Raw genomic sequence first — 16,608 nt, 5'->3', positions numbered from 1 at the left:
ATCAGGAACATTTGAAAATAAGCCTTTGTGTTAAGTTGTCTGGCTAACCTCTGAAGTGAAAGTAACACCAGTCTCCATGATTGCTGCAGTTCAAAGTTACAGAAAGAACTCTCTAGTGTAGTCATCCTGTTTTGTCGCCCCTCCTTAAAGACTTAATTATTTTATAAGCATATGAAAAAAAAGGGGGGGAAGGAAACATGACCAAAGGTCAGGTTATTGGTAAAATATTTTAAAATTATTTTTGTAATATTATAGATCTGACTTAAATCTTTTTAAGTAAAATAGTTGTTTGGCTAATGTCATAAATACCCAGTTAGCACAAAATGTGATTTTGAGAATTAGAAAAAAACTAACGGCATCATATGGCATCAATTCATCCTGACTACATTCAATTTATTCTTTATTTAGGAACTTTCTTGATAACCAAATATTCATGTTATTTTTACTCTTATTTCTTACTTTATTTTCAGACATGCAGGTAACTAACTGTTGCTTGAAATTCTTAAATGAAAAAAACAATTTTCTAGCAAATAAGCTAAAAGCATGATATGAATATCAAGTCAATTTTTCTAGTTAGTCTTCGATTTTATTCATACAAGGACAAAACAACTAGTTGAAAAGGTCAAGTGATTCTATCTTATTTTTACACAATTGACCAGTTGTTAGAGTCATGATTTGGGGAGTAGGAACCATCACGACAGATAAAGGTCATAGGAATTCTTCAACAAAACAGTACACAACCCCTTCAAGTACACTAAACTGAGCCATATTCGACCCTGGACACAAAGAGAAGCAGATCCATCTGGCAACAATGAACAGCTACGAGCAAGCTGTTACTTTTCAGAAAGCCGAAGGAAGGAAAATGATTCACCAATTACTACTGTTAATAATACATACAAAACAAAACCTTTTGACTTAATCTTTTCACAAATGAAATATAGTGTCCAGTTTCCCAAAGATAATTCATATTCCACTTTGAGATATAGTCTATCCGGTCTTTACAACAAAATCAAAACCCCATAGAATTCTCTGTAGAGCATGTATGATTTTATTTTATTTTTTAAAAAAGGTACCACACCTCTTTTCATTAAAAAGCACTTCTTTGGAGTAGCAGAGCAAGGAAGCTTAATCCCTACAGGTGGACTTTTAAATTGGTACAAATTTTCTGGATGGCAATTTTTATCAAAACTCTAAATGTACATACCCTTAACTTAGCAGTTCCACTTCTGGAAATTTAGCCTAAGAAATTACTTGCTTCAGAACATGAAGATGCACGTGAGACTGGACAGAACCATACTCTACAATGCCATGGAGCTGCTAAACAGCATGTGAGAAATCTAGTTGTGCTGACGCCTTGTAATGTTGTTCAAGTGAAAAAGACAAGGTGCAGAACTGTAGGTACAGCATGAGCCTATTTATGCTAAAAAAAAAAAAGCATCTAAGTTATATCTGTACACAAGCATTTGGCAGAATACACATCAAATACTGGGGAGTAGGCTTGTGGAAAAGGGGGGATTTTCACATTTTGCTTGATATATCTTATATTTTAATTTTGTACAATGACTACATATGTTTTTAATTGAGGTAAAGTTCACATAAAATAAAATTCACCTTTTTTTTTTTTTGGCCGCGCGGTGTGGCATGCAGTGGAAGCGCGGAGCCTTAACCACTGGACCACCAGGGAATTCCCTAAAATTCACCCTTTTAAAGCATATAATTTATGGTTTTTAGTATAGTCACAAAGTTATATAACCATCACCACTATCTAATTTTCATCACCCCCAAAAGAAATTCCATGCCAGTTACTCTCATCCTCCCCTCCCCCCAGCTCCTGGCACCCACTAATCTGTATTCTGTCTCTTATGAATCTGCCTCTCCTGGACATTTCATATAAATGGAATCCTACAATATGTGACACTTTGTGCTGCCTTCTTAGCCCCTTCTTAGCTAGCTTCATCCATGTTGTAGCATGTATCAGTACTTCATTTCTTTTTATGGGTATATATATGACTTTTATAAATAAAAAAATCTGGTGGTGGGGTGGTGGTGGTGGGATGAATTGGGAGATTGGGATTGACATGTATACACTAATATGTATAAAATAGATAACTAATGAGAACCTGCTGTATAAAAAATAAAATAAAATTCAAAAAAAAATCTGTAAATAGCTGTGATTTTAAAGCTACTCAAACAGAAAAACCTTACCCTTTTGTACAAATGACTTTATAGAAACTCAACAGTCTAAATCCAATGTCCACATTAAAGTACAGTTTATTTCTATCTCCCTGCTCCTAACACTCCCTTGAATATCTACTCTCTCAGGTCCCATTTAAAAGGTTGCCCCTTCATTCACACAGCAGATCTAGTTAGCTCTTTGCCCAGCTGTACCTTCCCTATCTCCCCACCGCTACCCTCACCCCCAACATAAAAACACATTTATAGCCTACAGAGGTATAGGCAAAGGTACAATTTGGATGTTTATGGATCTGCTATCTTTTGACAAGGACCCAGGTCTGGTTGACTAACTTCAGTACACTGACCCCACGGACAACACGTCTGCTACAGTTTAACAAGGTAAAATACTATCATTAACTTTCATGGTAACTGGTATTTTATAGCTTTCATCTTCTGAATAAAAACCAAGAATGCATTTTTGCCTTGTCCTTAATGTCCCAGTTACCTCATTATCTGAACAAGGCAAAATTATGTAACACTGGTTGATACATAAAGCAGCACTGTCTCAGGGACTGGGTTTTTCCCTTAAAAACATGGACTGGCCATTTGCTGGCCATAGAATTTTCGTAGGAAATTCTAGCACGTTTATGCTTTGGAATGACCTCAGCAACTGCTGATGACTGCAGCTGAAAAAAGAAAACAAACAAAAAAACACCCCAACCCCAAACCCCAGCTGTCAACGTTTCAATTAGGTAAAGAAAACCACATAATTCTCTTTATATTTTTATGGGGTAATTAAAATGAAACTAAGTAATGGATTTTCAACACACACACACACACACACACATACACACACTCGCCAAGCATGTGTGTAGCAGCTGCAATAAAGCACACTCTCCTATAGTTCCAGCATTAATCAGAACCTCTTACTTGATTTCTTTTTCCTTTTGAGTAGGAATGCAGGAACCCAGGTTAGGAATTGTATGTATGGAATGAGCAAATTCTACCAATTAAAACTTTGATTTCTTCCCTGGATAGGACCACCTCAATACATGAGCACTACTGCTAGAAGTAAGCTGTCCAGAGTAAAGGGAGTACATTTAAATCTTTAAGGTGGAATCCCTTTATGACAAGGATATTAATCCTGCACCCTTATTAGCAAGCAGATAAATTGTACTAGGAGTTTTGGTTTATTTTTAAAATCACCTTCTAACTAGGTTCCAGAGGACCCGATTTAAGTTGTAGATATCTTTATCATGGAATGATAAAAGAACCAAGACGTAATGCAGTTCTATCATACTTTTGAAAGATTGCTGATTCTCTCCCTGATAAAGCCTTATGTGTGAAACTTTGAACTAAACTCAAATTCACATTTTTCTCTCCCATACTTGTTTAACGACAAATTTATTAAACAAACTAGGTATTTCACCTTGAAATAAAAGCAAGACTAAAAGGAACACAGTACTATTGCTGTTACAAATAAGCTTCATCATACCCTTGCACAAAAAAGACATAAATACAAACATGAAAGTCATAATTCATTTATTGAATGAATAGTATATGCAAGAATACCAATAAAAGGAAACTAATACTACAAACTACAATTCTGAAAATAAAGCCAATATAACAGGAACAAAATATACATAACATGAGAGGAATGTTTGATTTTGACCCATGATGCATTCCTTATCTTTACAATTAATCTAAATGTCTGTTAGAACAAAACTGTATACCTTGGTCTAACTTTAGTGCTTTTTAAAAAAGCAACAACATTCTAGAACACTTTTCTTTTGCTTTGAGATATTTGAGTCACACATTTGTTCAAGTACATAGATTCTGATTCAACAGTAGATCTACATATCTTGTTATTCTCTTAATATCTTGAGTAGTATGTACTCCTGAGCAAGTACTATCTGAAATTCTAAAACTGATGATCCTTGAAATAAAATGTATTTCAGTTGTGGGTTTTTAATAAACTGAGATGAAAGTAAAACTCACCCCTCCCATCCCCCCTCCCCCCAGGAACAAAGAGCTCTTATTAAAGTATAGAAACTCAAGTCTATCTTTCTACTCTAGAGAACATTTCTTACTAACATTTCTGGTAAGGCAATAAATGCTCCAGAATAATCTTCAATATACGCTTGCAAAGATTACACTGTTTAATATCGATAACGAAAACAAAACAAAAAAGGGAAAAAAGAAAAAAGGAGAAAAGAAAAGACGCTTCAAAATTTCAAGCTAAAATACGCATAAAAGACAGTATTTTTTGAAATGATGTAAATGTTATATACTTATCAAATAATGTCATGCTTATTAAAACTACAGTTAAGGACTTAGGAGATGAACAGTAAATACACTGCTGAGGTCCATTTTTCTAAATAGTCATACCACGATGTAATTACTACCCAGAAGATGATGATGCTACTTGGGAACATAAGTACTGTACAATTTTTACATTGTAAGGCACTTTTACTCAGCATGTGACGAAAACATGGATAGAGAATCAAAATATTGGAGGTTTACAACCAACGGTGATTTTTCATGTGACTTCAATTTACATTTCAATTTTTAATGAAAGACTATTTAGCCAATCACACCACAGTGAGAAAAATAGGTAGCCAGCCACTTATCTAGCCAACCAAATGGTAAAGTGCTATTCTGGTTGCTAGTGGCAGAGAAAGGGTTGAAGAAACCCACACAGTTTATTACATAACAAATCCATTAACTGACAGCTATTGTATTTGAAGTCCATTACATGATTATTGACTGGCCATTATTACCCCCGGCACCTTCCATTTTTCCTAAAAACATCATTACAGTAGTTGTCCAAAAATGAAGGTGCTCTATTATTCCATGGGTAAGTCTATGGCACACAATGTAAAAATGATCTAGACACAGTGATTCAAAGATTTAAAATAATGGGTTTCAAGCTGCTGTAAGGAAATAAAGTACAGATCCTTTGGGAAAAGTCACATAGCTTGGTAAACAAACATCTAGATCTGTCGTTGCACTTCAAGTCATGGTGAATTTTGAAAATTCATCACATACACACACACAAAATCCAATGGTATATTTAGAGCAAAAGGAGAAAAACATATAGGGCAATCCACTACTAAAGCTAGTTTCCTTCTAAAAATAATAAAAGATGGTTAAAATAAAGCAATCATCGAGTCCCTTGATTTAAGTAAATGTGTGAATACACACTTGACAAATGTGACTTTAAGGGACTAGCAGTTAAAAAAAATCAGTCGTTAAGCACAGTGTAATTTTCCACCTGTTACATTTTTAAAATGCTTTTCCATAAGCTGAAGAATATCTCAATGTACAGTCAAGTTAACATGTTATTTCTTGTTGGCTAATTTGCTTTAATGTAGTAGGTTAACTAATAATTCAGAAATCAGAATCCCTACCCTTGATATTGAGGTGCTATGGTAATATTCGGCAGAACACAACTAAAATTTTTTGGTTTTGCCATAAAGAAATATATAAATGTGCTTCAGCAGGTAAGTGGAAGAAAATATCACTAGCTAGAAATGCCAGTGTGAAAATCCTTTCTAAAAAGCTGGGTTCTTAGGCTTTGAGGAACAATTCTGATGATCAATAAAACAACACTGAACCCTACCAGAAGAAAAACAGGGCACAGAAGCCTATTTTATAGATAAGCAAAGCAATGAATGAAAACATTAAAAATATTAAATAAAGTTTCTAAAATAGTGGTCACAAAATTAAAAATAAATACTGTTTTATGCAAAGACTGTTTTTTTTTTTTTACTTCTACAGCACATGAGATCTCCTTACGTACTTTGGGCCAATATATGAAGTGTTCCACAACAACACGGCACTTGAGAGGAACGGGTTTCAGACACGGTGGCTAAAGTCCTTAGTAAGTGGTAACCCTTTAAAGGTTAAAGAGGCTTAATTTGCTGTTGCCAAATGTTAGTTTAAACTTGAAAGGATCCAATCATTTTGCTAGAAGCTCTTTGTATGACATGAAAAGAGAAGAGGGTTACTGTCAAGAGAATTTCGCCATAAGCACTGGAGCTCAGAGCTTATAATCACCGGTTGCCTGAGTCCATGCTGGTCAGTGAGAACAACTTTAACAGGAACCAAATGAAAAGCTTTAGCACACTTCTTGGAAGAGATTTTTAGCATGTGCTGTCGAAGCCAAGAGAAAAAGAAGGTTCTCTTCATTTCTAGCCTCCATTACTTGAGTGTGGAAAAAAAATTCACGAATTCCCATGTGCTGCCACCAGAGGCGTGTTTGCACTGTAAAGTGAAATTTGCTTATGCTTTCCCTTGAGTATGAATCCACTAAACAAACTTAGACACTCTAAACAGTAGAACTTTGTTCAGTCCAGAAATATAGCTTACTTCATTTCAATGTCTGCTTTAACTGTTGACACTATACACAGGGTTAATAGTGTTTCAATTGCTTCCCAGAAACTGCAAACTACAGCTACGTAATATCAACATGTCAAACTCTGCCATCTAGTGAAGGCTCATAAAACAAACAAGATGTTTTTAGGCAGTTCAATGAAGGATCTAAGAGTTGGGCAGTAAAAAGTTACAAACCCTTTTTGATTTTAGAAAACAGTGAAAAAAGAATAGTAGTTATGGATGTCTTATTCATTCCCAGTTTTCTAACTCTGTCCCATGAACCTGTTTAAAAGATGATAAAAAAATGTAAAATATGATGCTTGAGGGGAACACAATAATATAATGTTATTGAGGAGCAAGAATATCTTATTGGTTTGACATTACAACTACATTTATTGATAAAGTGGATAGCTTGTGTTTACTGTTACAAAATCAGCTAGTTAAAAGAAAAAAAACTATGCAAGCCTACACATCCTCAGCATTCTAGTAACATGCTTAACTAAACATAATAGCATTAAAAAAAATCATACTGCACATTATTACCTCAATACGTATTTATCAGTGTGTATACTGTATCCTGACAACAGAGCCAATATAATTAACTTTCATACCTAGTTTCCATTAAGTTGCTGCTGAGTTAGTTGTTGCTGATCAATTTCTACTTTTCCCCGGCTTTTACTCTCTCGTTCCTCATCTTCTTCATCTCTCTCATCATTTCCACTATGATTTTTACAATATAGTCTACAATGATGAAAGATAAAAATCTCAAAATGTTTTGTCATTGTTGATGAGAATATATTTATGTCATTAGTGGATGAGGTCCATGCCCATTTAAAATCTGGGTTTCCTCATCCACACTAAAAAAACACCCCACAATTAGCTATAGGTCCATTTCTGTCTACAAGATAGAAAGGAAAGCACTCTATTAATGAAATAATAAAAGTTTGTCTGAAATAAAACCACATATGTCCAAATATAAGGCAATTCCTCACTTTGCCCAATGAGATTAAAAAAAGTTTTTGGCTAACATGAAAATATCAACTTTTAGGTATATATATGAAATAATGAAATTCTATAATGTTTCATATACATAATTTCAAAGCACATTTTAGGAAATAATATAAATTGTATATATGCTGCTGCTTTCTGCTCACATTTCATGAAACAATTTTACTCAAACTCCTCAAGTACCTTTTCATCATGAGTGTCCTGGCCTTTACTAGAACACCTTTATGAGTCACCTAACAGTTTTCCAGGTATTGCATTTAGCTATGTTTCTCATGATGTAGACTGGCTCCTTCAATTTCTTTTTTTTTCCCATGACACTGACTTTCTGGGAAGAGTCAGACCATATGCCTCGTCAACTACACCACATTCTGGATTTATCTAACTGTGGTAATGTTTTTGTTTTGTTTTTTTTTAAGAGTCTTTTTTACATTTTTTTTTCATTTTTTGGCCGCTCTGCACGGCTTGTGGGATCTTAGTTCACTGACCAGGGACTGAACCCAGGCCACGGCAGTGAAAGTGCCGAGTCCTAACCACTGGACCGCCAGGGAAGTCCCTGCGGTAATGTTTTATTTGGTTTTCTCTCACCCTTTATTTCCTGTAAACTAGAAACAAGGTCTAAGGGCTTGGTTAAGTTTAGGTTCAACTTTCCTTTGTTAGTCCAGGATACTTTGTAGGTAATCCTGCATACCTCAGGATGCATGTAATTTCAGAATGTCCTGCTATGAGTGTGCTGTTTTCACTTGCTTAAGGTGGTAGAAATGGCCAGATTTCTCTATCGTAAGGGTAAGTATTCCCTCTTTGAAATTAACAAACCATCTCTGGAGGGATACTTTGACATCATGCTGTTTCGACAACCTTTTACTTGGGTATATACTCTATATACTTGAAATTCATTGTTTTTAATGAAAATAGCAATGCAGGTGATTTTGAACAAAGGTTTAGGCCACTTTACTGTATACACAACAATATATTTTTTATAGTTAACCACCCCTACAATAATCAAAGAAGGGTGGGAGCTGATCTGAGCTCAGTTTTAGGTCAATTATACACAAGGTGACAAGATGGAACAATGCTTAAAAAATGTTCAGTGGGTGCCCTCTTGTGGTCAGCAACGGATAAAAGATGATCACATACGAATTCATCTGCCACAAATGATGTAAGACTAGGTTTAACATGAAAAGTTTCTGACAAGTGAGTAGAATAAACGGCAGGGGTGGGGCTGGGGGGGCAGCAATAACAACTGACTTCTGACCTAGTTTTGCTCATCATTTTTTATTCTTAAAACATTTTCAAAGAACTATGGAGAATTTCTACTCTTCAAACACTGCACGTTAGGAATCACTTTTTAAATCATGAGCTCAAGTATCAAATATCACTTCTATATAGTGCACCTATGAAGTATCTTCCCCCAAATATAACCTGAATCTAATTAAGCCTTTGAGCCAACTTATAAATTACAGGATATACAGAGGGGTAGAGAAATAAGGTAAATGACATCAGGAAAAAGCAAATTGATAAATCTAGAATATGGGACTTTTACAGGACAACTTATCAGGGTTCTTTAACAGGTAGGAGGAAAAGGCAAGGGTGGAGTGGGGACTGCTCTATATTGAGAGAGACTTAAGAGACATCCATTAAATGCAATGTAAGGACTTTGCATGTATTGAGGTTTGAACAAATCAAGTCTAAAAAGACATCTTCAAGACAATTGGGAAAATGCGAAAGTGAACCGGGTATAAGATGATACTAAGAACTTACTGTTAATTTTATAAGATGTGATGATAGCATAGTGATATTAAAGTATGTAAGGATAAAATGACAGGAGATCTGGGATTCTGCTTTAACATACCTCAGAAAGAAAAAAAGTGTAGATGAAACAACCGTGGCAATAAGTTGGTACCTGCTGAGACTGGGGTTGTTATACTCTTCTATTTTTGTGGACTTTTAGAAATTTTTATAACAGAGTTTTATCTAAAAGGATGAGCCCTTTCTTGTTAGAACAAATTTTAATCTTTTTATGGGATTATTTTTCACTCAAGGACTATTTCCCATAGGCCTATTATGTGTCTTTCACCTGTCTGGACACCAAAGCCGCAGGTGCTGACCAGTCAAACAAGATCTCTGCTGTCACAGAACTTACTGTTTTATGGTGGGAGACTGACATTTTAGAAAAATACATATTTAAATAGCTTAGAAATACAATAAAGACAATAAAACAGGATAAACAGATCACTATATAATCTTCCCTCGCCTTTTTAATATGAATATATTCAGGATCCAGAAAGGGCTGGTAAAGAAAGAAAGCAAGTCACATGTAGGAGGGAAGGAAGCCACTTCATTCAGAAATATTCCTCCTTGCATTTCCTCCCATTTGTCCATTCTTCTCTCCCCAAACTGCCTGCTTACGGACTCATTTGAACTCCATGGTCTCTATGAAAAAATCTGGAATCCACTTCTAAGCAGATTTAAGAAACAAATTTCAATGTGAAAAAGTAAAAAGAGCATTTCAAATCATCATGAATCCCAGTCCAAATACTTTTGTTTAGAGATGATCACTGCAACATGGTTTTCTAACAGCTAAAAAATAAAAGCCATCTAAATGTCTAAAAAGGGAACTGATTAAACAAACTAATACACCCATAACACTGGAATACTATGCAACCATTAAAATGGTGATGTACAACTGTTTAACGTCACAGAAAAAAAATGCCTCTACTAAAGATATAGTAAGTGGGAAACAGGTTATAAAAGAGTATATATAAGGAAGTTTTGTTTTTATAAATATACACATATACACAATCACACAAATGTCTAGAAGAAAATATTCCAAAAGATTTAAAGTTATTATCTCTGGTGGTAGAATTAAAGTTGACATTTTGTTTTATTTTTCTTATCTACATTTTCCATCTTTTCCTGAAATGAAAACGGATAACTATTGTGAAAAGAATATCTAAATAAAGTCAAAATTTAAACACAATAATTCTCCACATATCTGATTCTAAATATTTTAAATGGGCCTGGTATTTTAAAATATTATTGGCTACTTTTAAAAATAATGGATTGCTCATGAACCATATAAAGAAGAATATAAAATTGCCTCTTCTCTACCCCTATGCAACGAATGAGAGATGACAACTATTAAGTTTGCTGACTATGCTCCTAGAAAATTTTCTATGTATAAAAAACATACACATATCTTGTACATGTGTGTACACATGTACTTTTTATATGCTAAAATAGAATTATGCAACTTTTTCCCCTGACTCAATCATTGAAATACCTCTCCACAACTCTACACATGGGTCTACTTTATTCTTTAATTTCTGCATAGTATTCCACTAGATGCATGTACGTACTAAAATTTATTTACTAAGTCTCCTGATAGAATTCTGATTTGATTATTTTCTTTCTTTCCTTCTTTCTTTCTCTCTCCCCTTCCTTCCTTCCTTCCTCCCTCCCTCCCTTCCTTTCTTTCTCCCTCCCTCCCTCCCTCCGTGCCTTCCTTCCTTTCTTTCTTTCTCCCTCCCTCCCTCCCTCCCTCTCTCTCTCTCTCTTTCTTTCTTTGCTATTGTGGGTGAAAAGTTAAAAATCTTTTCCCATTCCACATGAGAATTTCACCTTTGGTTAAGTCTTTAGCTCTTTTCCTCTAGCAACTTAACAAAAATTAGTGTGTCAACTATTTTACTAAGCTATGTTACCCCCCAGTTGGTAGATTGTATCTGGACTGGGAAAAATATGCATATTCTGAGAAGAAGTCTTACCTTTGGTCCTCTTTCAGTGTGGTGTAACCTGAAAATTATCTATGCCTATATGACTGTATTGTTAAGAGGTACTGACTCCAATGGGGTATGAGGCTTTTCCCCAATGTGGATCATATCTTATTGGACCTGAGCTGTACTGCTACAATGACTGCTGCAAGGACTCTCAGAGAAGACGAATATTTGATGCCACCCTGCTGGCAAGCTGTAGTTCCTGTCTATATCCTTCCTGAGTAGACTGATGCCATCTGGGGTAATCTTGTCAGTTTGAAGTATAGTTGAGTCTAAGAAGATGCCCTAGTGGGTGTTGCCACTATCACTAACGATAATGCGATGACACTTCTTGCACATACATCTCTGCACTGTTGTCTGCTCAATCCCTACAAGCAGACTAGTAGCAAAAGATATACATTATTTTAAGGTTTCCTTCTCCAATAATAAATTGCTCTCCTAAAAAGTTGTACCAATTTATTATATTCAACCTTAACATGGAATAAGAATGCCTGTGTCTCAAAAACCTAGCTAACAGTAGATAGTCTAAATCCTATTCATCTTTGCCAAAATTGGTAAGATCTTGTTTTAATTTGCATTTGCTTCATTACTAATAAGGCTGAACAGTTTTTCATGTGCTTATAACCCATGGCTATTTCTTCTATAAACTGCCTGTTCACATCCTTTACCCATTTTTTAAACTGGGTTGTGTTTTTCTTAATGATTTGGAGTTCTCTTTATGTAGTCTAATTTTAACGTAGTCAAATAAAAGTTCTGAGTTCCCTATCATGCTTAGAAAGGCCACCTATACTCAAGATTGTTTTCTTTTCTTTTTCTTTGTTTTTAAATTTTTATTGGAGTATAGTTGACTTACAACGTTGTGTTAGTTTCAGGTGTACAGCAAAGTGAATCAGCTATACATACACATACGTATATCCATTCTTTTTTGGATTCTTTTCCCATATAGGTTATTAGAGAATACTGAGTAGAGTTCCCTGGGTCAAGACTGTTTTCTAAATGGAGAGCCAACTGTATAGATATCAGGTACTGAATTAATCCATTCTGTCTCCACATATATAAAATGCTACCATAATTATTTATAAGATTCCAACAAAGGCACGGATCTATCTTCTGTGATCTTTAACACTGGGCCAGTATCACACTGTTTTAATTACTATATGATTGGTTTTGATATCTAACAGGGGATTTCTCCTCTCAATTGCATTAAAAATTTTCTTGGCTTCATGTGATAGACTAGTTGGCTACCCCGATATCTATCCCTCCCCACCCTCCGTAGTACTAAACCATATTTTGTTTGGGTAGCAATGTGTCCACTAAGAGTATATTTCCCAGCCTCCTTTGGACATGTGACTAAATTCTGGCAAATGAGATGCTGAGCAGAAGCATGTATGGAACTTCCAGGAAGGCTGATTAAAGCCTGACTCAGCTGGAGCAACAGCTACTTTGTCCTTCCATCTTCCTTTGCCCCTGCTTCCTCCTGCTTCCTATGGAAGGAAGCCCAAGGAGGAGACAGCAGAAAGACGCCAATGGGGGCCAATGATAACACTGAAAAGCTGCCTACCACATCTGCACTGCTTTCCTCTGGACGTCTTTTAGGGGAGAAACAAACTTCTATCTTGTTTAAGCTTCTATTTCTTTTCCTGTTATGTAAGGTAACAATCATTACTAATAGACAATAATACCACATTTACTTTTTTAGATAAAAATGTCAAAAAGTTGGATTTCATTAAAATTGTATTAAGTATATAGATTAATTTGGGGAGAATAGGTATCTTTCAAAGTTGAGTCTATCAAGGAACATAATATATTTCGTCATTCATTGGGTCCTATGTAAAATGCTATTTTTTAAAAAAGGTTCACCATTGGTGTATGTGTATGCACGTGTGTGCATGTGTGTGCGTGTGCGTGTGTGTGTGTGTGTGTGTGGTGGGATAGACATTTTTCCTTTACATTTTCTAAGTAGTTATTACTGGAATTGTTTTTAAAAATTCATCTCATATTCAGCAGCCTTACTGAGCTCTTATAAATTTTAATAAATTCAGAGTTGATTTCTTTGGATTTTCTTGGTAGACAGTAATATCAATAATATTGACAATTTTATTTCTCTCCTTCACAACATATACATTTTCCTTCCTTTTCTCGTTGCACAGGCTTAACCCTCCAGAAAAAGAGTGAAAGTAACGTTGGCAGTTGGCACCCTTGTCTTGTTCCTGATCTGAATGAAAGTGTATTGATATAGTGGTTCTCAATTAGAGATGAACCTGAGAATCACCTGCGGAGTCATCAAAATACATGGTCTGGGCCTCAACCCACTGAATTTAAATCTGAGGGTAGGGCCTAGGCATGAACATTTCTAAAGAGGGCCCTATCCACCTCCAGGCGATTCTGAGGCTCAGCTCTGGCTAAGAACCATGGTCCATTTACTTTAACACTAAATAAGCTGTTTGCCGTTTCTGTCTCTCTTAACACTCTATTAAGACTCCTAGCTTACCACCAAGAGCACTCTTGCTACCTTACTTTAAAATTCAGAAATGGATGTTGAATGGTATCAAATGTCTTTTCACTATCCACTAGGAAAGCACTAGGATTTTTCTTTATTAATTGTAACAGGTCACATTTATATATTTCCTAATTTTGAATAATGTTTAAATTGTTAGACTACGGCCCTGGATTTGATTTTCTAATATTTTATTTCATATTTTGGTACATATATTTATAAAAGTTAAGACTGGTCTCTAGTTTTAAAATTTTTGTTGTTAAATGCTGTCTTTGTTAGGTTTGGTGTCACAGCTATGCACGTGTTACAGAATGAACCAAGAAGTTTTCCATTTTTTGCTATGTGCTGGACATCTTTAAATAACATTGGAATTATCTGTTCCTTCAAGGCTTGACAGAACTCACTTGAAAAACATGTGCCTTTATTATTAAGCAAAGTTTGGCCAATTAAGCAAAGCATTAGCACCTCATGCAATCACCCAAATGATTTGGTGACTGCTTACACAAACTGCTTTGTCCACGGAATAGCAGACCCTGAGTCACCGGTTTATTGCACGCTGGGAATGTGAGAGCAAGGAAGTGCTTTACAACTTGCAAAGGCAAACCAAATAAATATTCAGGGATCTCTACCAACTTATTCTCCATTCGATTAAACAAAGGGAACCATTGTAGATCACATTGATAACACAAGCCCAACGCAGCACTGGTAAGTGGAGGGCCATAAAAAAGAGGGTAACATGTAATCCCAAATCTCCAAACCTTACTCTTTCATCAGTCTTCCAAGTATATCTTTCAACTTCTGCCTTCACAACTACATCCTATTCTAAGTTACCCACAATTCTCACCTGGACCCTCAGCAGTAGCCTCCTACCACCCACGCCCTCATTTGCACCCTTGTTTCTCTCCCATCTTAGGGCCTTGCACACGCTGTTCTCTCTGCCTAGAACGCCTTCCCAATGCCCAAATTCATTTCGCCCTTCATTTCTCTGCTCAAGCACTATTTCCTTGAGGAAATTCCTAAACACTCCCCCACCACAGACTAGTAGGTTAGCTCCTCCTTGTTACATGCTCTCACAGCGCTTTGTAACAGATCTTTTATAGCACTTACGAAGTTTATGATTGTATATTTATGTGACCATTTAATTGATATAGCTCTCTCCCACTAAACTGTAAGCTTTCATGAGGACACTGTCTCTGTCTGTTTTGATCACTATTGTATGCCCAGCTCCTAGCACAATGCCTGGCACATAGGAAGCATAAAAATACTGATTGAATGAATGCTAATCCAGGGATGTGTAGGCAGAGGAAAATGTCAATTGCAGTACTCATTTCTTATACAGAGTCCTTAGTATTCTACACTTGGCTAAACACCACCTAAGAAGAGTGAGCAAGTAAACTAATGTCATCTATTTAAGCGCAGTTACTTACTGACAAGTTTAGGAAAATGGACAATTGTTGTTCTCTTACTTGTAAATTCCTCGTGACATATTTTCAATGTATTTAGCTTTGTCTTGTACTCCACAGTGGTAATGGTAAGTCTTAACACAGGCTTTTATTTCACATCCAATAGTAGCACCGGGCTGACTGCAAAGTGTACATTTCTGTTTAAGGGAAGAGAAAGAATAATCATAAGCAGTATTTCAAAGTTTATGCAATCTTATTTCTTCTATTTTAGCTATTTCAGCCAAACAGTCCACGTTACAAAGAAAACAGCCAGTTTTTCTATTGAAAAAGAGTGCACTGAACTTATTGTATAGCATATATATTAAATAATGCTGCAATTTAAATCATACTTTGATCGACTTTCTAATATGTAGTCACCCCTGATGTTTCCATTATTTAACTCTACTAAGCATCAGAGAGCTGACATCGAAACATAAAGGGAACACTCCTTAATACTGCCAAACACACACACACAAATATATTCTATATTTTAGTGGTTGGCTTCTTTTCCTCCCTGAGATCAGTTCCTTTCCTATTATGACTGGGGGGAAGAATGAGAAGATAGGAAAGCAACGCCCCTCAGAGAGGGATTGCTACCAAGTAGGCAAAAGGGCAGAAACAGACTAAAGGGGCTGACATCTTTTTAAGACTTAAGGTGATTGTTGGCAGAAGGGTTTGAGAGTCAAAGAAGTTTGAGAAATGCTAGTTTTCAACAGATTACTTGATTGCAGAACTTCTGACAGCCTTCCTCCGGGAAGGAGGGTATAGTAAACAGTTCCCAAGTTTATTGAACTCCAGATGCCCTTTTAACTTTGGAGCAGTGGGAGAGCATCCCGACGGACTGATTTCCTTTGGAGCACACTTGGGGAAATGCTAGGTTAGTGCTGACACTAAGATTCAACAGTGCAGAGGTAAATAAGTTGATCAAGAGAATGTGAATTGTTATCCTAGTCACCTATTTGACTTCAGCTGTATGACACAACATTGCGCTACATACGATGAAGTGATTTTTTCCCCTTTATTTTTTTTTAGTACTCCACATTCTGTTTTAAAGGAGTTTCATTTTTAGAAGAGTAATCAAAGTATCAAAAAACTGAACTGGATTTAAATGGAACAAATGACATCAATAATCTTTACACCTTCAAAAATGCAGTTCCACAAAGAAAAAGACATTTCTAATGGATTCAGACAAAGATCAACAATGCCTGAAACCACTAGATGAAAGATCGAAGGGGAGCTTCACAACGGAGGGATCAACTCACCACCTGAATCCAAGGTCAGACATTATGACTTGTCTGATGTGATAAAATATGGATGATATAGTCCCACCTGTGAAGTG

General features: G+C 35.8%; 1 protein-coding gene across 6 annotated transcripts in view; it reads right to left on the bottom strand.

The window, feature by feature from the left end:
* Positions 1-4,272: 4,272 nt before the first annotated feature.
* PHF6 (PHD finger protein 6) overlaps positions 4,273-16,608 on the bottom strand; it is a 51,769-nt gene continuing 39,433 nt past the window's right edge. For 4 of the 6 annotated variants that reach the window (XM_061178081.1, XM_061178084.1, XM_061178086.1 and 1 more), the window contains 3 exons: positions 15,294-15,427; positions 7,164-7,293; positions 4,373-6,834 (listed from right to left, as the gene is read on the bottom strand). In XM_061178081.1, the coding sequence (XP_061034064.1) occupies positions 7,164-7,293; positions 15,294-15,427 (264 nt within the window). In that variant the 3' untranslated portion in view covers positions 4,373-6,834. Of the gene's footprint in view, positions 4,331-4,372; positions 6,835-7,163; positions 7,294-15,293; positions 15,428-16,608 lie in introns of those variants that run through there. The other 2 variants (XM_061178083.1, XM_061178082.1) reach the window with 2 other exon arrangements.

The sequence above is a fragment of the Eubalaena glacialis genome, chromosome X (assembly GCF_028564815.1).
Source record: "Eubalaena glacialis isolate mEubGla1 chromosome X, mEubGla1.1.hap2.+ XY, whole genome shotgun sequence".
NCBI classification, from domain to species: domain Eukaryota; kingdom Metazoa; phylum Chordata; class Mammalia; order Artiodactyla; family Balaenidae; genus Eubalaena; species Eubalaena glacialis.
The sequence above is the reverse complement of the archived record's forward strand: the minus strand, read 5'-3'. Positions and strand labels throughout refer to the sequence as shown.